Consider the following 22,844-nt stretch of genomic DNA (forward strand, 5'->3'; position numbering starts at 1 on the left):
TATCACTGACAGTAATTTAGACCTCAGAGGTATAAACACAAGTATGAGTACAAGCCTGAGGACTGAAAAACAAATCCCTGCATATGTGACCCTTTAAAAAAAAAAAAAAAAAAAGATTCCCAACTAACTTCAGCTACTGCTTCACCTGCAGACCCCTTTTACAACTTTACATCTTTCCAGCACCTTCATTCATGGTGAACTAAACAGTGAATTATTTGGGTTTTCAATAAAGAAATTAGGGGCAAATGATTTATAACGCAAGACAAAACAAGAGATTCGGCGCACATAATTGCACGTGAATCTAGATCACCTCTTCATAATGGTTGAAAGCTCAAATTTTAAATGATATTAAAATTCAATATCTAATGATAATGATGATGGTTCAGTTTACCCACTAAACCATGTTACCATTGTTACGCCTTACTGATATTAGCATTTTGCTGAAAGTACTGTTACTGAATGGTGATGGACTCATTCATGTTTGTGTTCCAGTAGTTGCATTATGTTTGATTTTGTTGCCTTATGTCTTTTTTGTGTTGAATTAAAGGCTGGGCTTATATAGCTCGAGTCAGCTATAATGAAAGTAGAAATGCATCCACACACACACACCGAAACAAATGGACACAAAGGTGTGACTTCAGACACACACACCACCGTAACTGTCCACACTCAGACTTCAGCCTCCTGCTCCGTTTGATAACTTCCATTTCCCAGAGTGCCCTGCATTAATCTGTAATGCTGATCACGTTGGACACTCTCTTCTTTCTGTGCCCGACTAATCTTCATGCCTCAGTCAACTTCTTAATTAGAGATAACGGCCTGACCATTATGCTGCGTTCGTAGCCGAGGAGGGGATATGCCTTGTGTGTATATTACAGATAACATTATGGCTCTTGCTAAACTTATTGAAGTTCCCACAGTAAATACATCCAATATATGATACACAAGTAAGAACTTATTACAGTAACAATGAGGTATGCACTGAATGTAAAACTAATCAGAAGTTGGGAAACAGTTGACAGTTCGGTCGCATAAACTGTGGAGCCATTTATGAATGTCAGTTTGAAAAATAGTGGGCAGTGTACCAAGGTAAACGAACGGTGCTTATATAGTGCTTTTGTACTCAGTTTGAGCACTCAAAGCATTTTCTTACTACAAGAGTCATTTACACACACATTCGTACAGTACAAGGGTAGTTTTTTCTTTTTCTTTTTTATGCCTAAGCGCTTTGCCTAACATTCACATACACACTCACAGTGTGATGGATGTATCGGGGACAATATGGGATCAGTACCCTGCCCCAGGACACTTCGACATGCAGACTAGGGCATCCAGGGATCAAACCACTGACCTTTCTATTAGTAGATGACCTGCTCTACCTCCTGAGCCACAGCTTCCCTAAGGTGCCATGGTAGTAAGGTAAGACCAAAAATTTCCAATCTTTTCTAGTAGTTGCTAAACATTTTTGGTTAAGAGAAAACGCCATCAGTGCGCAAACACACAGACCCCAGCTTTTACGAGTGCCTCTGAGTCACAAAGCTATTAAAAGCTATCCAAATGGGATCCCACTAAACCATCCTTAAAACTGCAGTGAGTTTGTTTTCTGACAGCTCAATGTAAAAAGGAGTGAAAACCTACCCAGACACACAAGATGGACAGGAACAAAGGAAGAGACCATGTCTTCAGACAAGCTGAGGTACTGGAAAAGAGCTGCTCAGCTGAAGGATATGAGCTGAGGGGTGAGCAGTGACTCCCCAGCATGCTGAGGCATGATAACAAACTAATAGTGTTTACAATGAGCTTCACTTATAACTTTTTTTTTTATAAATAAGGAATCATTATAATGACCAACAATATAAGGAAGAGATATGACACTCCAACAATCCTGAATAGAAATCTGTGGAAGAATTCTCAACTGCTAAAGATCGTGTATTACCTGGTCATGTTACACTGATGCAACAAACAGGTTCAAAGCCATTTCAGCTGTGTGGTGAGAGGCAGCTCTCTCCACTAGATATGTTTATTTTTTGCATTTTCTTGCTTTCTCTGGAGCAGATAAGATAAGAAATCAACAGGACAAAACCACCACCTACTGACCAATGAATTCTCTGGAAAATAACATCACTAATCCTGGAACGTTCCTCAGGCCTATGTGGGAATGTGAATCTGGTTAGTGCCCTCATGGGATGACAATGTTATTTTCAAACCTTATTTTGGGTCAAAGTATGCAAACCTTTGAAGGGGCTTTTATCAGATTTGACCCACAATTCGGTACACTCAATTGGAGTGCAGAGTTGCAGTGACCAATGAAATAAAATTTATGGCTCTCTTGCTTCTCCTTTAAATAGAGACTTCAAAAATAGGCACCTGGATTCTTTCCAAGATGAAATATGATATGCTTTTTCCCTTTTCTTTCCTTTTCAATCAGTCATGCAGACATGAATACTTGCTATGATAAGGTAAGGACAAATGAGACAACTCACTGGTCCCAGGACAATCACAGGTTTTCACCTGTTGACAGTCTTTCAACTTATCAATAGGAATGTTAAACAGTGGATTAAATACAGTTTTTGGCCATTTTTTGGCCATGTGTTGCAAAAGCCTGACCAGAATGGCCAGTTGAAACTGGCTCCGAAAGCAAGTCAGCCCCCACAGACTCTCAAATAACTTAATGTATATCATGCCCAGCTTAAAAGAATTAAAAAAAGCATTTACACAACCTGATACAAAACTGGGAACAGCCTCTATGGATGGTTTCCCTCTTTGTAAGAAATGTAAAGTGGATGAAATTTTGGATTTTTCTTTTGGAGCTGTAGTAGTCACTAACCTCTCAACCATGTTTGTGCTGTTGGAACATTTTGGAACATTTAAATCGAGTCATATTATCTACCTGTTAATATGGCTGTTTCAATTTTGTTGATGATTCAGTCATACTAGAGTAAAAATAAGACTTCAACCTTCTTGCTACTAGGAAAAATGGAAAACCAGTGCAGATACTGTTTGCTGTCAGTGTCATGGTCCTGGGTCATTGAGCCAGTGTTTCTGAGTTTGTGGACTCAAGTTTTGCTTAAAGATTTTCTGTTGGATTCTTATTTTTGCTGTGTTTTTATCTGTTTAACGTGTTTTCCTTAGTATATTTATTCCTGAGTCTTTAGTTCTTGGTTATAGTTTTATTTATATATAATGTGTGTGCGCTTACCCCTAGTATTTCCTGTTTCCATGTCCCATGTGTTCCCCAGTTCTTTGTGCCTTTGGATTTAGTTTATTTTCCCTTTTGGAATTTGTGTTTCGCTTTTCTCTGTTGGGTCCACAACATCACACTCCACAAGGTCTGTATAATCTACAGACCATGACAGTTAGAGGTGGATTGCAACTAGCTGCTGCAACAAAGTGGTGATTGCATAGGTTGCCTGGTGGGAGGGAACCGTTCTCCAAAGAATGGTGCACCAACTAAGACTGACTTGAATCTCTCAAAGGTTTTCAAATAATTGCCTTCTTATTTATGAATAAACATTCTTTGTGAAGCCAGACACCTTCAACTAAATTTCTTTGGAAAATCATCCAATAGTTCAGGTATTTGATTCCAGACCAAAATATTGAACTGGTCAGATATTTGTTCATTATAGAACTGTGTCCAAGATGTAATTAGCTGCACATTTTACAGGTAAATTTTTTTCCCAGTGCTCCTTGGGAATATAATAGGGACTGATTTTGTATTATGAATATGACATAATTGTACAAACATTTCTAAATACTTCTCTGGTAGTCGGCAGTAGATGCAAGTACTAATCTATGCGTTTAGCCAGCATCTAATATTCTTGGTTAACATCAACATTTTGTCTTTCTTGACTGCATAAGTCCTGAGCATTAAAATCATCACAACTGTTTCAGTAGCAGCCAGCTTATTATTCGATTTTCATGTACAGTTTTTTTCTGCCGCTGTCTTTAAGACACCTCAGAGAGCCTACGGCAGGAGTCCTTCAGGGCTGTTTGTGTACAGTACACATGTTTAGTTCATTGTAGTGCGGTGCCTTTGATCCACTCTGCCTCCCTCTTTTCTTTGCAACTAATGCAACAGACCATATTAGTCCTAGCAGGGTGCCTCTCACAGAAAGCAGAATTGGAAGCAAAAAATGAAATAAAAAAAGAAGAGAGAGAGGAGTTAGCTGAGAGACCAGAAGAGAGCTGTGCAAATTACAGTTGGTTACAGAATATTTCTTGTGGCAGAGCTGCTCCAAAGGTTGAATTAAACCTCAGTGAGATGGGCCAAAGAACCAATTTGTTTGGAGTAAAAACATTGACTGATTTGGAAATTCAAGTTGAATGAAGATAAATCCACAGTGTCACCTCAAAAAGCTCAAAGGTAATTTCCAGATGCAGGCAATGATCAGCGTTTGAATAGCTCTGGATGGGTAACTAATTCATGAATGTAGCTTCTCATTTCTCAATTTAAAAAGAAACCTCATTTTTAAAAAGTCTGGTTTATGCTAATTTTGTCCATTTGTTAATGATTGGTTCTTGAGGTTTTAATATTGTTAAGCACGCAATCGTAAATATATTGCTTTTTTTTTTTTTACCATTTAGACAACAAGTCCTCAAACTAAACTACCACACTGGTTATTTGTTCCCACTGTAAGTGTTCCTTTTTTTTAATTACAAATTAGACTAGTTCATGCATCTAATTTCTGAACCGCTTAACTAACTTAGGTTTTAGAGACAACAACCCTGGACAGTCTATCACAGGGTTAACACAGAAAGAGGAAACCAGACTCTCATCCCTATTTACAATTATATCAATGAATCTTTGGGTTGTGAGATGAAACCAGAGCACCTGAAGGAAGCCTAGATCTAAAGAATCCTGCTTTTTAGTGCCAACCATTTGCCAACCTTATTGGAGGAATTGTTCTCATGGCCTAACTTGGAAATTGGAATGACACGGTGGCTCTTCTGGAAATTGTCTTTCAAATTAGTAGCGGTTCATTGAAAAGTATTTCTGAGAACATTTTAGGTCAAATGTAAGCGTTGAAGCAGTTAAATCTGTGTCCATTTTAGATCAACAATAGTTAAATTAAAAGTTCTTTACAATGAGTTGCAAGAAGAGGTTTGCTGCACTTGATGCCCCTGATTTGAATGAAATAGCTTGAACTTCATCTTTATGCAAATGTGGAGTGGCCAACTTGTTGCCCCTTCACTTTAAACACATCAAAAAAAAAAAAAAAAAAAAAAGCACTGACCACACAAAGCACGGAAATGGTAGATCATCTGAAAAACACACTTTAAGTCTTACAGCAATTTTCTGTTATACTTTGGTAACAATGGTAACTTCATTTAGACAACCAAAGCATAAAAAGAGGCATGAAGAGGAATTTAAAGAAAAAGTCCAAGAGGCCAAGTAGCACTGGAAAATACAAACCAGACCGCTATTAAAAATGTTGTATTTAGTACCTGTGTTTATCCTTTCCTGGCTGACTGACCAATTGTCTTTTCCCAACACCTCCTCCGGGTTATTACCATTCCTCTCACCTGCTTTTGATCAATGTAAAAATATCCATCCCTCTTTCTGTCCCCTCTGTTTATCCATCCCTAAGCTCGACTGTTTTGTATCACGTTCCCTCTTTTACGTGCGAACTTGCCCTTTCACTTTTCTAATCTTAGGCCATTTATATGTTTATCCCTCTTCTCAGTACATTAGTAAAAGGTATCATCTGAACTTTCAGCATTGGTCTGGCAGCAGGAGACATTCATATTTTATGAACTGCTTTGGCAGTTATCAGCCATCTATCTCGATACCTAATGAACCTGTCTGAATGCAGGGCCCAATTAATGCACAGGGGATTTGTTATCTATTCCTGCCTCTTGGAGAAGTAGGGAAACCCTTTTATTATTTATATTTTACAGTGCCGTGATACTGCATTGCAAACATGTTGTGTTTGTTTGAGTTGGTGTTGAACTTGGCCGTCTTCTGCACGCCGCCTGTCAAAACATGCTCACTGGTGTTCTAATTCAGTCCTCCATCTGCCTTCCTGTTTCTGTCTCTATCACTGCTTCTTCTTCTCCTTCCTCATCTCCATCTCCATGGTTGATCTGTTCTCCTGACTGTCTCCTGTTCCCTTCTGCTGTCCCATCTTCATTGCTAATCTTCCCTCTCAGCTTGGGTAAGGTCCTAGACGGCAGAGATGAAGAATACTGCTCTATTGCATTGTCAAGCCATCTGTCCACTACCTGCACATAGCAATGATTTCTCTCAAAGGTACAAAGGGAGACAGACCGTATTACTTTATCTTGCCCATCTCTCGCATTTCTCTGGCATCCTCTATGTACTTATGTAGTTACTATGTGGACACCGGCAAACACCGCAGGATGTTAATTTGTAAACCCAGCATAACAGGACCTCAGCCTGACAGCATTTCAATTGGTAAACACTAAAAATCCTACTGCAACATTGAAACTGTACCTCAGTGCAGAATGTGGGAGAAAACATGCTGATAACACTGGAATGTTTGCTGTTGGTGTTTGTTTCCTCACCAAGTCCACCTGGTTTGAAACATTTGCACTAGCACAGTGACACTGTGCTTACCGTGATCAAGCGACAACCTCACTGGGGCTTAAAAATGGAGCCAAAAACAGGACTCCCTCTAATTGCCAGTTCAATCCTCAGACTCATGTTAAAATGTCCAATTCCTCCAGCCATGAAAGTAAGTTTATAGCCTGGTACTAAAAACCATTTTACTCTTTTCTGTATCGTAGCAACTGTATGGGTGGGATTCTTTTTAAAAATAACTCATGCAGTTGGGTTTTGTTAAGGTTTACAGTGAGGGGCATAATTTCACACGGGAGGCTTCGCAGTGGCTCTATATGATGTAGCACAGAAAAAGCCAGCCAAAGACGCAAACCAGGAAATCCGGCTGTGCACAAAAAGAGCCTGATGGACTTTCTGATATTTCCAGCATTTCTCACCTTAATGTCACCGTGTATCTCTCAAAACTATGTCTGAAGCAGTTTCTGATGCATAAACTGCAATTATACAGTGCGCTATATTGGGAAAAAACCCACTCAGTGCAGCTACACACACCTGGTGTGTAACCTGGTCGGTCAGCCAGTTGCCCTCTTATTGATGCTGGCGACTTTTCCGCCATCGTACTTGTGATTCTAAATTGCTGATAGGTTGCCTGTCACTCTGTGTTTGCCCTAGAAACCTGTCCACAGTATACCCAACCTTTCAGCCTACAGCAGTTAGGATAGGCTTCAAACAACAAATTAACGTCCTCTGAAGGGGAAATACACTGAATGGCAAAAGTATCTGCTCGTCTGCCTTCACACATATGAATTTGAGCTACATCCCATTCTTAATTCATAGGGTTTATTATGATGTGAGGTAACACACTGATGTTGGAGGAGAAGGCCTGGCTCACAGTCTCTGCTCTAATTCATCCCAAAGGTGCTCTGTCAGGTTGAGGTCAGGACTTAGTCAAGTTCTTCCACACCAAACTCACTCATCCATGTCTTTATGGACCTGCTTTGTGCACTGGTGTGCTGTTCCCACAAAGTTGGGAGCATGAACTTGTCCAAAATCTCTTGGCATGCTGAAGCATTAAGCGTTCCATTTACTGGGACTAAGGAGCCGAGCCCAACTCCTGAAAAAACAACCCCACACCATAATCCCCCCTCCACCAAACTTTACAATTGGCCCAATGCAGTCAGACAAGTACTGTTCTCCTGACAACCGCCAAAATCAGACTCATCCATCAGATGAGACAGAGAAGCATCAGTCTCCACTGCTCTAGAGTCCTGTGGCGACGTGCTTTATACCACTGCATCGGACGGTTTAAATTGCCCTTGAACACAACTGCTTGGCCATGGAAATCCATTCCACGAAGCTCTCCGTGCACTGTTCTTGAGCTAATCTGAAGGCCATGTGAAGTTTGGAGGACTGCGATTGACTCTGCAGAAAGTTGGTATTTGTACTTCGTTACTGTCCACCACTGACAACGACCCAACCTTAATCCTAACGTGTTTCAGAGAAAGAAAAAATTGAGTTTGTTGTGAAAAATGTATGTAGTGTTTGATGTGTCTTAACTAGAATTATCATTTCTGTTCCCTGCCTGTCATATGGGAGAATAATTTACAAAAGATATCATAATATAGGGTTAGGGTTGGTGTACTTACCAATAATGACCAAACCCTCACCAGATTAATTATTTACAAAGTTGAATTCTCACAAAATTAAAGCAAATATCAGTCTGCCAGTCATTGATATTTGATATATTCATCGATTCCTCAAAGCCTAAAACAAAGCCCCAGCAGTGAGACTTAAACTGGTGCATTAGGGAGAAGGTCAAACTACAACCACTCCTCATTTGGTTCAAAGGAATTCTCCTCATGTAGAGTTTTTGCACACATCAAACTTAGAGGATAGACAATGGCTGACAGCCAGATCTTGTGCGAGTTGAGAATGCTTCAGGATTCCAGAGGAGGAGTAAATGGAGAATAGTAGATTTACTAAGCTTTGCCTGCTGGCATTATAACCTGACCCAAATACATATGGAAGGAAAAAGAAGTCTGATCCTCAGTTACTCTTCTGAGAACATGCTGTGTCTCCTTCAACACAACCTATTTCAACATAGTTTAGAAGTATAGTTTTTTTTAGGTTTAGACATTTGCTGGAATCGGTGTGTTGTACCTAAAGTTGATGTGATAGCACGTGTGGTTCAGTGCTGCCAGTATGAGTCCCAGTTGGATTGTTTCACTTTATATCCACTGTATGAAACTCAAATTTGCACTGTCACACTCGCCGTCATTAGACACTTCACACCACTGCACTCTCACCATCCAGTGTTTCACAGTGAAAGTCATTTACACCTTGAGGTAGGCAAAGACAGTTTTAAATTTGATAAATATTAAAAAAAAATAAAGACTAAATACTAATATAATGATGCTGATGATTTGAGAACCAAAGTATCTCAAATAGTGATTTAGGCACATTTCACACATGGCTGTCCTTACAAAGACTGTGTTATGGGAACGGCTAGCATAGCCAGACACTAAACACTTACTGACCCCCCCCCCCCCAATAACCACAAAACTGCAGTAATCATTTTGAAGAAGCAGGTTTGACTGCAAAGAGGAGGTGTTTTGGATAGTTTTGATAACAACATGAGCCAAAAATCACACAGGAGATGTGATAGGAGCAACTCACTGCATTTAACCATACTGGAATGATACATCGTATTCATCAATTCCTTTAATGTGTAGACTCCCATGTTAGATGATGATGTGTGAATATAGCTGTGAGGAACATTAATATCAAAGTCACCCATGTCTGAATGACAAAGCTTCTATTTTAACAGCTTATTGAAGGCAGAAATGTTGCATAGTCTACTTCATATTTGAACAAGGCTAAAATGTAAATGGGTGTGTATGTAGTACAGTATGTAAAATGTGCCAAGTGTGCATTGATGTGAATCACTTACTGGTTTGGACTGGATTTCTTTGGCGTAGAGGGGTTGGAGGAACTCAGAGTCCCCCTCCAGTTTCAGGCCCTTCTCTGTTATTCTGAGGTTTCCCATCCCATCCTGTGCAAAAGAAAGACACCCTCAATTACTTTGCAATCTTTATATACTCATATTTTTTTTGTATCTATATCTAGTCAAATTAAATTATAACTAATACAGATCTTTGATGCAGCTGGAGCACAATCATTACAACAATTACTACTTGACAGTATCAACAAAAAAAAATGCTTTGCACTAACTTGTTTAACCTTACTAAAAAATCTGATATTTGTGATAAAATATTTAAAGCCCAGGGTTCACGTTCTAAATTTGCATTGCCAAAATGATCTCAAATGATGGGACAACATAGATTTCTGTCAGCTAAGGTAAATCAGACTCATTTTCTGAGCATCCGCCGAGTCTGCATGCAGTTACATAAGAACAGAAAAACAGCCTCACAGGCATTTAAAGAGGACAGGTTCAGTTAGAGCAGAGAAAATATGATAATACAGATAATAAGGGATGAAGATTTATGTATGGTTTTTTTTCCCCCCATTTTTGCTGCTGTTCCAAACATTGAGTAGGAGCGTTTGCACATGTTAAGCCTCTCCAGGCTGTTATCTTGATGTATTCTGTGCCAATATGGTGCTGAACCTTGAACACGAGTTGTTGTGTGTGTCCAACACCTGTCACTTTATTTCTGACACCTGCAGTGTGATAACAAGCACCTGTTATTTATCTATATGGCAAGATGGCTGTGTGAGGGGGAAATTGAAGTTAATATCACACACACCTGATGGTGTAAGGAAAGATGTTATTTTGTTTCACACTCAGAGATATAAACTCCAAACACTGTACACAGAGCATATTAGACAAATTAAACTGCATCTCTGGTTGAGCAGCTGCTCTAATCTCTTCTAATCTTTTTTAATGCAATGATATTGCTGGATACTTGACTTCAGCATTAGTATTACAAACTAAACCATAGGCTAACATGATGTGCAGAATTCATACATACAATTAAGCAGTTTGTTTTGATATTTACAGCAAAAGTGTGTTCAGTGTATAACTGCAGCCAATGCAAACTGACCAGAATGCCCAGAAGTACTGAATATGCAAATGACATCAGGGATATTTCCATTTCAAAGCAGGATTGCAGGATTTGTATTGTGCCAAAAATATTAACTGTTGAGTTTTAGTTGGGCCAGAAAATAGCAGAGATAAATACCCGAGAGAACGCAGATGTGTGCAGGAAAGTGAGGAAGTTACAAATTGCTCAAAATAGGGTGGCACACTGTGCACAGCAGTGCTCTTACAGAACTAATGTAAGTTATGCATGGTGGCCTGACCTGCCATCTCATGATCATCTCATGATTTGGTAAATCAGTCAATATGATAAAGAGACTTGGGAAATCTTTTTGTATCCAAATCCGGCTTTGAACTTCTCCACAACAGTATCTCGGACCTGCCTGGTGTGTTCCTTGGTCTTCGTGATGCTCTCTGCGCCTTGAACAGAACCCTGAGACTATCACAGAGCAGGTGCATTTATACGGAGATGTGATTGCACACAGGTGGATTCTATTTATCATCATCAGTCATTTGGGACAACACTGGATCATTCAGAGATCCTCACTGAACTTCTGGAGTGAGTTTGCTGCACTGAAACCAAAGGGGCCAAATAATATTGCACGCCCCACTTTTGAGTTTTTTATTTGTTAAAAAAGTTTGACACATCCAATAAATTTCATTCCACCTCACGACTGTGTCCCACTTGTTGATTCTTCACAAAAAATTAAAATTTTATATCTTTATGTTTGAAGCTTGAAATGTGGCAAAAGGTTGAAAAGTTCAAGGGGGCCAAATACTTTCGCAAGGCACTGTATATATATATATATATATATATATATATATATATATATATATATATATATACATATACCGAAGAGCCTTCATCAGGTATTCAGTGGGGATGTGGAGAACAGCACTAGAGGCCAACTTCAAGCCAACTGCACAAGTCCCCACAAGTGCGGTATTTACCAAGGAGATACTCTGTTCTGCATAGGCTCCCTCAGCCAGATCATTAATGGACTGACTACGGAATGGAGCAAACATCAGCCACCTCCTCTATACGGATGACATCAAGCTATATGCCAAAAGTGAATGAGACATCGATTCACTGATCCACACCTCTAGGATCTGCAGCAATGATGCTGGAAAGTCACTCAGACTGGAGAAGCGTAGTACGTAACAAGGAAAGGGAAGGTAGTCAGACTCAAGAGGACGACACTATCAGGATGCAGTATTGTAGACATTGAGGACCGCTACAGTACCTTGGAATCCGACAGGCAAACTGGAAACCATGAAAAGACCGCTAGGAAAGCTGCAACCGTCAAATACCTGCAGAGAGTAAGGAAAGTCCTGAGGAGTCAGCTGAATGGGAAGATCTGAGCAATGAACACCTACGCCCTGCCAGTTATCAGAGACCCTGCTGGGATAATAAGCTGGCCAGAGGAGGAGATAGAAGCCACTGACGAGACAAGTAAGCTCTTTACCATTAATGGAAGGTTTCACCCCAAATCCAGCACCCTGAGACTGTACGTTAAGTGGCAGCAAAGAAGCGGGGGTGTATATTTATGTCAACAGTAAGGCGCGAGAAGAAACAAAATCCAAGCAAATGGACTGGATTTTTTAAGCCATATTTGATTACAATTCGGAAAATAAAGTTTGCGGAATTAACTATTAGCAGTTATTTTCTGTGTAACGGTGGAAATACTGCCACTGGATTACTTTAATGCCGAAAAAATCTTTAAACTGGAGGATTCAAAGTCAGGTTCTAAAGTCTCTGCACTCCTGTCCCATTAATCTGTTGTACAGCACCACATACTTTTTATGATTTAAAAAAAAAAAAATTTAAACATCAGGAAAGAAAGTGTGCATCGGGATTAGCAATTATAACTTTGGATATGACTTTGTGCTCTGAGGAATGAATACTTGTGCCCGCGAAATTTAATTATTTGCTCAGGCTCCATGGTACTGGGCAGTGAGCACAGGGCTCGCTAGAAGACGCCGGGCCCTCCGGTCACCGTCATGAACTATGCTGGGAGATACAACAAACCACTTAATGGATTCCTCTATCGGGTTTATGTATCGTCTCATGCTACCAGTAGTGACACTGACCCTAGTTAAATGCAAAACAAGTGAAAAAATTGCCAGAAAAGATGAGGAGGGAAAAATGTCAGTGGCCTCCACCTGTAAAACCATTCCTGTTTTGGGGGTTGTCTCATTGTTGCCCCTCTTGTGCACCTGTTGTTAATTTCATTAACACCACACAGCTCAAACCTATTAATTACCCCCTCTGCTATTTAATTGACCAGATCAATTTCTCAGAACTTTAACTGACTTGATGCTATACTCTGATTAAAAAGTGTTCCTTTAATTTTTTTTCAGCAGTGTATACGAAGCCAAAGTCAGCAGACTAAGTATTTTTTTTCCCCATCAGATTTCATTGTTGATTCTACACATGCAGTTTTTATGTAAAAACAAGTTAATTCCAACCTCATACTAAAACTTGATGATCCAGAGTAAAAACTGTTTTTGCTGTTTAATCTTTCAGATGAAGACCCAAAGGACAATTTTAGTCGATGACAATGCTCGTGGATACTGAGCACTCAATTGGTAAATTAAGTAAAGTTCAGCTGGAAGCAGGCAAATAGTTCATTACAAAATAAATAAATCTGTACATACATTAGTTACAAAAGTGAATTAATGAGAAACTTGTCAACCAAACATATTTTCAACTGCAGCAGCTGCACAGAGGGTACCTCTTTCTGTGTTCTTTTTCCTTCAGATTGTTATAAATACAAGAGAACTTGCCAGTCATACAAAGGTATTGCACCAGGGTTACAGAGGCTTCTGTTGCCTCCGTCTGTACACAAAACACAGACCAAAGGATATTAACCATTGAAGGTAAGTAGAGATTTGGTGAAAGATCTGCTATTGAGCTGCTTTGATTCAAACAACTGGCACAGATGACCCTTCGCTTTCCACCCAGTCATTATATATATTATATGAGATCACTCACTGGATTGTCTCCAGATAAGAGGCATCAGTGTGATAGTGGAACAAAAAAGAGAAAAAAAAGCCAGCTATCTGCTCATGTGATCTTCTCCTGCAAAGACTCTTCTTTTTGTTTTCCCACCGTCTTTTGATCCCCGGTTCTGACGAGCAAATGGAGATCAGGACCCCTCGAAATCCCAAAGTAACTGAGGATGGTTTGTAAGCCTCCTCCATGTAATCCGTCCCCCCGCTGTGTAAAACATATTAAAATTCTGGCACCGTTGTGGAAACGAGGAGGTGAGTCTTGGACGTGTCGCGACTGTGAATTATCCCCTGGTGGAAATCAGCAGGCCCGTTAGCGAAGGCCCACAGATGTCATTTAAACTCAATTTCTGAAACTTTGATGACGAAAGCCAACTGTAAGAAATGAGATATGTTTATTTTTCCTTCTTGGAAATTCTTCTGAGCACAGGTACTCTTAGAAATCAACCTATCAGAGGTAACCACAGATTCATGTGATCCATGTTTACTGAAATGTCCAGTAGGGATTCCGTCCATTGGAATCTTCAAATCCCCGAGGATCCATATAGTTAAAAAGTAATGTTGTGCATTACAGTATCTCTGCGTCTCCATTTCAAAAACTTTCTCCACTGTTGAAATATCAGAACACTCACTTTCTCTGTATGCTGACATTCAGATATGCAGCTTCCATGGACTTGGTTAAAAACAGACCCTTCATCTCACATATAAATAACTGACAGCAGAACAATAATTATAAGAGAATAATAGCACTCCATTATTGTAGATACTAAAGTCTTCATTTCATTTGTTAAAGCACAATGGGTGCTATTGTTGCAGTTCAGAATATTGGTTGAGAAACTGTCAACCCAAACTCAAATATGAGATAAAAATAGGGGATAAAATTTGGGGGAAAAAAAATGGGAAGAAATTACATAAATCTCTGAAATAATTGACTAAACAGAGTTCCCAACTTTTCTGGCCCATCACAAAGTAAGTAAAGTTGATGTTACAGGCAGTAATAATAGTGCTAGTAAATTACTGTGGATGTAATCATTCAGTTTCTACCAGATTTCTGTGGATTTTCATAACTTTATAAAATAATTTTACCACAGGCTTGACTGCTTGAACATGACTGGCTCATATCTAAACAATAAACTACATTATTCTGATATATTTCCAGTTCACCAGATGTTCAGCAGTTCAGCAGATGCTTTTAACTGCTGCTTACCAATTTTGTTCTTAGTAACAAAACAGCTGTTTGGTTATCAAAGTTAAAGTCTCTTTATTGTCAATACCATATATGTACAGGACATATAGAGGATTGAAACTGCGTTACTCTCAGACCTGTGTATACTGTGTATTTCACCTATGGACTGTATAAAAATGGATGTCGTTACTGTGATGTGACCCTATGGTTTATGAAATCCTGCTGGGAAACTTCGAGCTGAGCGTTTTCACTGTTGCCATCTATTTTCCCATCTTCTGTAGAACTGGAAGTATTTTGCAAACACAGGTACTGCCCCCTAGTGGCCATTAAAACCAATGCAGTTTTAAGGCGCTTCTGTCTTGGCGCTTCTGTGATGGCTAGTCTAATGCTAGCCATCTGGCTCGTTAACAACAACAGATCATTTTTAGAAGTTGACGTTACATGCGTCATGTTATAGATTGGTGTTATGGCTGAGTTTAGTGTTTATGCAAATTAAATTCTTGTCTTCAGTATAGAAGAATTTCATATTACTCGTAGTCTGAGGCTAACTTAGCTGTAAATGTTAACAAAATGTGTCAGCTAGTGCTGGTGAATTACAACACCACTGTGCTGTCAAAATTCACACACTATGAAAGTAAGTATATAGTATACACAGTGTACTATGTGGACATGTACAAACAGTTGAGATATGGTGTCACTTGTTACAGCCCTGCAAGCCACAGAGGGAATTAGAGATAGATACTCTAACCAGGAGAGTAAAAATCAGCCTTTGAGATGCATGAAAAACCATTTGATATGAATATGTTTGCTATCAGAGTTTAACTGTCTCTGCTCCACAGAAAGGGACACTTAGAGAGAAGCTGGGGCTGAGTCTGAAATCAGTTCCCTTTTGTTGTATACACCATCACATTTACTGCTTCCAAGTGTGAAATACAGGCTTTCAGTATATAGTATTAATAACATATGCACTATCCCATACTTCAAACATTTGCATTCTATAGCTGTGCCATGTTGTGAAACACTACACCTTACAGCAATGCCAAATGATAACGATTCATGATCTCGGTAAATAGTGTATATAAAATCTGATCTTATATACACTATCACTATACAAAATCATATGTACACTGGAATCTCAGTGTATATATGTTTAGTTTGTACTTAAACAAGATTAGAATAAATGAGAGAGGAAATAATTTTGAACACAGCCTCGTCTTGACTCTTTCAGAGGGACCAAGAGATAGAAAATCCTCTGTGTTGGTGAAGTTCACCTCAAGCCAAGTACTTTGCGAATAAAGTCTCCTTGCTTCCACTGTTTTAACTAAGCAGCTTTAAGGGTTGACATTTATGGACTCGGGGTAGCCATGCCTGTCAGAGGCTCCAAGCTATTATAATTTTCATCCAAGAATTTCAAAAACACTATTATTTGTAGGAAAAAAAACAACTATTTACATTTCAAATAGATTTTTTGGATATATGAGGCCACACTGATGATGGCCTGGTGGTTATCTTTGCAGCCACCTGCATCTTATGGCAATCGCATTTGATATGACATAATTCTTTCCGTAAGATGGAATTTGGAGTTGGAGTCTAATTCTTCACCTTACTGAAAATCTGCAGTTAGACTTGCCTCACTTTTTTCCGTTTTTATTCTCTGCAGTGAGCAGTGCACTGCCGCTGGCACAGTGAGCCATGAATAATTCAGGACATCTCTGACCAGGACAGAGGCCTCTGAACACTCAGGTGTGCCTCCTCACCTCTTCTCTCCTACTGTCTACCCTCATCGCCCATTGTTCTCTTCTTCTTTACCATGCACAGTTTGGCATTAATCATTTCCTCACAATCCTGCCCCTTGTTCAGTCCCCATGTTGATCACCCTGTTTGTCACTTTTAGATACCTCTTGCTTCATTTCTGTGTTTTTTTCTTGGCCCCTGCCTACTACTTTTTACCGTCACTCAATTTTTCTGCCTGAAAAGCAATAATACATTTTCTTCCATTACATCCATTCATTCTCCTCACCTCTGTCCCTCCTTGTCTTGCAGCTCAACTATGAGGTCAGGTGGCATGAAATCTAAAGTAACCTGCTGTCAGAGCAAAATGACAAAGAGCAGATTATGGCATGATTCAGATGACAGCCATCACTTTGACAATAATGCTAAAAACAGTCAATAACACTACTCAGTCACTAAGAGTACACAGCATCCATATTTTTACCTCAGAGTTGCAGGCCTAATGCTGTTGACTATTTGACTGCTATTTAATGCGGACTAACAGCCTTCAGAGTATGTCCTGATACTCGGTGGACACACCCACTTCATTTCAGATATTCAACAAACTACCTCCCATTTAGGATAGTTTTAGCTTTTGACACAATTGTATGTTATAATTTAATCAGTAGAGCGACACTGTGAACAATTTTATACTCAGTAAACATGCCTGCCACACCTGGGTGTATTCGCCGGTCCCTCTTTCCTTCTCAACAGACTACAAACAGCCGGGCAGCAACATTACCATCAGTTACCATCATCTCCACAGGAGCTCTATGCATGTTGTTTCTCTATACGCTTATTATTATAAACCCAATTACTAGTTTTAGAATAGCATTTTGACTTTTTGTTTATAGGTGATATATCATTTTATTACATTAAATATGTATTAAATGTACAAGATTTTTCATATAAAATTATACCGACACCCAACTCAGCACTTTTCTGTTATTTGATGCATATTTGTATTACCGCACTGTTTGACCATACTCATAGGCAATGTAATTGTTGTTTTAAAGTCATTAAAAAATTTAGGAACAATAGAAACTCTTTGGGGAAAATGAAAAATCAAGTTCACTCAATCAGTCCCATATTATTGAATCAGTGTTTTTGCAACTTAAACCACTAAAACCAGAAATACTGTGCACTCTTACACTTCAGATAAACTTTTGACCATCGCTTTATGTTGTTTAAATTGTTACTGGCAGCCTTCAGGTGTTAGTTTGGCCTCAAACACAAGTCTTTCTTATTCCCCTTGCTTTTCTGAGGCCGTGGCAGGTTTGAATATAATTCACCACAAATATACCCAGCTCCCTTCTTGTCCAGGACTCTCCTTATCTTAATCCTTTTCTTTTCTTCTGCTTTTTGTCCCTTTTTCTCTCTCCACAGCATTTGCTGCAATAAGGACTAAATTGATCTGCACTCAGTCCAGCATTCCCTCCACTGTCACCTGCCCATAAGCTTGACAGTTATTAAATATATTGAATATTATTGTTTGTGTGTTTACTTGCATCGTTGTGAATGTGTGCTGTATGCAGTCTGTGTATATATGGTTGTGCTGTTTACCTGGCTCTTTGTTGGTGCATGAGTGCAGGAAAAAAATGTCTGTCTTGTAAATAACATTTGTGCCTCCAGTTCCCGCTCTCATTCTCCAGATTTATTTGGCCCAGCTGTGTGGTACCAGCAGAGACAAGGAAGGGGGAGAGGAGCAGTGAGGAGCAATGGCACATATAAAGACTGATGTAACACTGGATCTTCTCTCTGCTCATATCTGTCGTCTTATCAGTATCCATTCCTATTTCTATAGCCATACCATCTCTCTCTGCCTGTCATGCTCCTACTTCTCCTTTACTGAAGCAGACATCTTCAAAGAGCCAGGAGTCGCTGCTGTCAATAATGTGGAGCTCTTGGCCTATTATTGAGCGTCTGCATCGATATGCATCAAGCCACCACCCGAGGCTAAAGCAAATATAGACGTCTCTGGGGGAACGTCAGACTCTTTGCATACTGCAGAGCTAATGACACTTCTGCATGGCTAAATGTAAAAGCTGTGTTTGAATACTCCTACACAGGACAAGTTATTCTGGGATCAAGTGTTGCACAGTTCAGTGCAACACTCAAACAAAAAAAAAAAAAAAACTAGGCCCAAGATAATAGGATGCATTGCTGAAGGCTACGCTAATGTAGGTGGATGCTCCCCATTTTCATAAACTGTTATTTTATTCTCTCATAGAGTGTGAAGAGCAAACATCAGGAGTTGTGATATACACAGAAACAAGTGTCCCATACATGTTGCCAGTAAATGCTCTCCTCTACCTACTAACAGAATCAGAAGGCAGTCATCATTTACTGAAATCAGTGGCAAACAGAGAAATCTAGATTACATAAGAGAAAACTTGGGATTTTGTGGAAAAGTGCATATAAAATGTTAACGTAAGCTGGAGATTGGAACTAACCAACCCCTAACCAAGAGATACATTTTTTATCTTTACAAAGAACTAAATTGTAGGGTCTTTACCTTACAATATAACATGCCTTAAGGCAACTGTTGTTCTGATTTGACGCTATATGAGTAAAACTGAATGTAACTGAAAAGGCTAAACCTAATCAAGCAGATTACTTTTGGTGCGAATTAGCCTGTGCCTCAGACATACAAGTTAAATGAAGAATTTAACTGATGCTTTAAACTGGAAAAACAAATTAATTGCTAAATAAATTGGTGATTCTATGTTGGCTATAGGTATGAACATGAGGAGTCATGTGACTCTGTGATGGACTGGCAACCTGCATGTTGCCCAATGACAGCTGGGATAGCTTCTGAATTAGATAAGCAGTTGAGAAAATGGATGGACAGACTGTAGGCTGAGGATGCCACCTAATTGTGATATATTCCATATACACTCACTGGCCACTTTATTTGGTGCTATTACTGGGGTGGACTCTGTTTTGCCTTCAGAACTTAATTCTTTGCGGCATAGATTCAAGGTACTGCAAACATTCCTCAGAGATTTTGGGCCATTGACTTGATAGCATCACACTGTCCTTAGACATTTGTCAGTTGCACATCCATGATGTGAATCTTCCGTTCCACCAAAGAATGGACTAAGGATGGTCTCCACAGTCACCAGTTTGAGATGACTTCAGCTTTGTGAAATGCGCTAACCTGCTGGAAGAGGCCATCAGAGGATGGATACACTGGGGTCACAGAGAGATGGTAATGGTCAGCAGCAATGCTGGCTGGGGCATTTAAACAATGCTCATTTGACCCAAACTGTGAGAAAAAATATCCCCCACACCATTACACCACCACCATCACCCTGAATTGCTGAAACAAGGTAGGATGGATCTATGCTTTCAGACCAGGAAATGCTTTTTTTGAAATCCTCTTCTGTCCCATTTTAGTGAACCCATGTGAACTGTACCCTCAGTTTCCTGTTCTTAACTGACAGGACCGGCACCCGGAGTGGTCTTCCGCTGCTGCAGCCCATTTGTTTCAACATGTTGTGGGATCAGAGATGCTCTTCTGCGTACCTTGGTTATAAAGAGTGGTTATTTCAGTTACCACCTTTTCTGCCCATTTTCTGCTGCTCACTGGACATTTTCTCTTTTTCACACCATTCTCTGTAAAGGCTCGAGATGATTGTGTGGGAAAATCGTAGCAGGTCAGCAGTTTCTGAAATACTCTCACCAGACTGGCTGGCACCAACGCTTAAATCACCTTTCTTCCCCATTCTGGTGCTCGGATTGAGTTTCAGCAGGTCGTCTTGACTGTGTCTACATGTGGTAGTGAACGTGTATCTGAAAGACCCACAATAATGGACTGACTGAAGCCTGTACAAACAGAAAGGGATGGAACTTGAGTCTAATATTAATGTAAGTTTATCATCCTGCATTTGCTCCCAAAAGGCAAAAATAATAACAGCGATTCCTCTTCATAGTGTGTTGTGTGTAAGGCCAACCCCTAACAAAAACAGGGTACCTGGGTTAGAGTGGGTCATCAACTACTTGGATGGTCTGTGGTTTGGTCCGCGGCTTCAGGACACTGAATAATAAATCGACGCACTTGGAGGAATTTTCTTCCTCAATGCATCCATTCATGTGCATGAATGTGTGTGTAACAGATAAAGTGCTGTATGCACAGAACAAAGCACTCTATGAGTGTGTGTGTGAATGGGTGAATTTGGCTCGAAGTGTGAAGTGCTTTAAGTGGTCGATAAGAAAAGCGCTATACAAATACATGCCATTTACCTTATCAATGTTTGTTTGCCGTAACCACAGTTTTTCTCTAGCCTTAATCAAACTGGACTTTCCATTTGCCAATAACGTAGAAAAGCTTACACTACAAACAAAAACTTTGTCCATCAGAACAATCTGAAAGACGCTATGTTCACAGTATTTTCTGCACACACAGCAGCGGCTTCAAAGAATCCACTGGCCCAAAACTGACTGTGGCAGCAAAGACACACAGGTTCAGTCCTCCCATTTCAGGGCAATTCAGGCTGCATTTCTTGGCTGCATCAGAAGAAGCCTTTGAAACGGGACTTCAGACAATCTAGCCCTGAGCAGCGACACAGCAAGAGACAAAATAAAGCCTTTCATGAATCTGTTACAGTCTGGGTAAATATAGTAAAAGTTCAACAAATCTGAGCTACAGGTTGTAGGGAACGTATACTGTCCACCACAATATGCTGAAACCTGTCTGTACAGGGTGCTTTGTGCCATAATCTTTGTTTAGTTAGCAAACTTAAATAATTGCCTGTCTGAACTGTACCCTTCAGGTAGTATTTGATTCTTAATTATTTCCATCACATCAGCAAATAATAATAAATTCCTCAAATGTGAAACCACAAAACATTCTCGCCCCCTACTCATCACATATTGAAACTTGGTCAGAAGCCCCATCTCGCTATACATTAATGCTAGTGATACCCTCAAGCCTCTTTTTCCGGCCCATAAGGATCACTTTAAGAATCCATTTCCAATGTGAGGAACAACAAAAACCCACAAGATAGGTGGGGTGGCAGATGGCACAAAGATTTGGAGTCTGTCCTTAGACCACTTTTTTTTTTGCACTTCATTTAACTTTCAATTTTGACCCTAGTTTTTCTGTCACTAGTTTAGGTTTAGGCATAAAGTTGCATCAAAAATCATGATTAATTTTAGCAATAAAACTACTTGGTTAGTTTAAGGCAATAAATTATGTGGTCAGATTTAGGCATTAAATTTTACATGTTCAGAGGGTGGCACAGTGGTTAGCACTGTCACCTCACAGCAAGGTTCTGTGTTCAAATTCAGACTTGAGCCTCTCTGTGTGGAGCGTGCTTGTTCTCCTTGTGCCTGCTTGGGCCCTGTAGGGCTTCCTCCCCGAGCCCAAAGACATGCATAGGTGTGACTGTGAATGGTTTTCTGTCTGTGTTGGCAATGGCAAGCTGTCCATGGTGTACCTTGAACCTTGCCAAATGACAGCTAAAACAGGCCACAGCATCCCTGTGGCCCTGAAATGGTTAAACGGTTAACAAAATGGATGAAAGGTAGAGTCGGGCATCACCAGACAATACAAAATGATTGCATTTTTTTTTATTTTATTTTGTCAAGCATACCAACACTGTCACTAAAACCTGCATTAAATGTTGCCATAAAATAAAGACTACATTTTTTAACTGAAGTAGAAAATTGAAGCCAGTGGTGTACCCAGTATGTAACAACGCTGACTGGTCCTGACCAAGCATCGCTATCTGAAGACCACGTTATGTGTTTGCCACATAAAACAACATGTGAACTGTATTTATTCTCTTATTAACCACCATAAATCTGCATTTACGCTTCAAATACAAGTGAAAGAACCCTCTGACCAGCTGGGAGCCCACTTGGAGGGTAAAACGAAGCGCCTTTGGACAGAAGCAATGCGTTTCCTGCAATCCATTCCCCCGCCACTCCTGCATCACTGAGTGCTCTTTCAATCAGCCTCCGTTGCCCCTGTGTGGATGCCAGGAGCCAACATGGCCAAACTCCAAACTAATACATTTTCCAATTGATCTATTTGATAACAACAACAACAAAAAGTTTTCCCTTCTGTCCTACAGTGTGAGCAAAGCACTGCCTGGCACAGCATCACGTTGAGGCTGCTCTCTTTCTCTCGTTCCACAGGTGATAGCTGCAGCGTCATGTAGCTACACACTGTGATGGCTATCAGTGGAATTGGCTTTGAGATTGCTCTCCACAGTGAACCCCCCGCTCCTCTGATTGAGGCCCTCGACGCATCACCACATCATCCATCAATGGGATGGGAAAGCAGATGGGGG

General features: G+C 40.0%; 1 protein-coding gene across 1 annotated transcript in view; it reads right to left on the reverse strand.

Moving 5' to 3' along the window:
• The window catches only part of sgcd (sarcoglycan, delta (dystrophin-associated glycoprotein)), a 193,126-nt gene that overhangs the window by 119,707 nt on the left and 50,575 nt on the right, over window positions 1–22,844 (reverse strand). The window contains exon 2 of the mRNA XM_030747071.1: window positions 9,471–9,572. Coding sequence (XP_030602931.1) covers window positions 9,471–9,572 — 102 coding nt within the window. The remainder of the gene's footprint in view (window positions 1–9,470; window positions 9,573–22,844) is intronic.

The sequence above is a fragment of the Archocentrus centrarchus genome, chromosome 14, assembly GCF_007364275.1.
Source record: "Archocentrus centrarchus isolate MPI-CPG fArcCen1 chromosome 14, fArcCen1, whole genome shotgun sequence".
NCBI classification, from domain to species: Eukaryota; Metazoa; Chordata; class Actinopteri; order Cichliformes; family Cichlidae; genus Archocentrus; species Archocentrus centrarchus.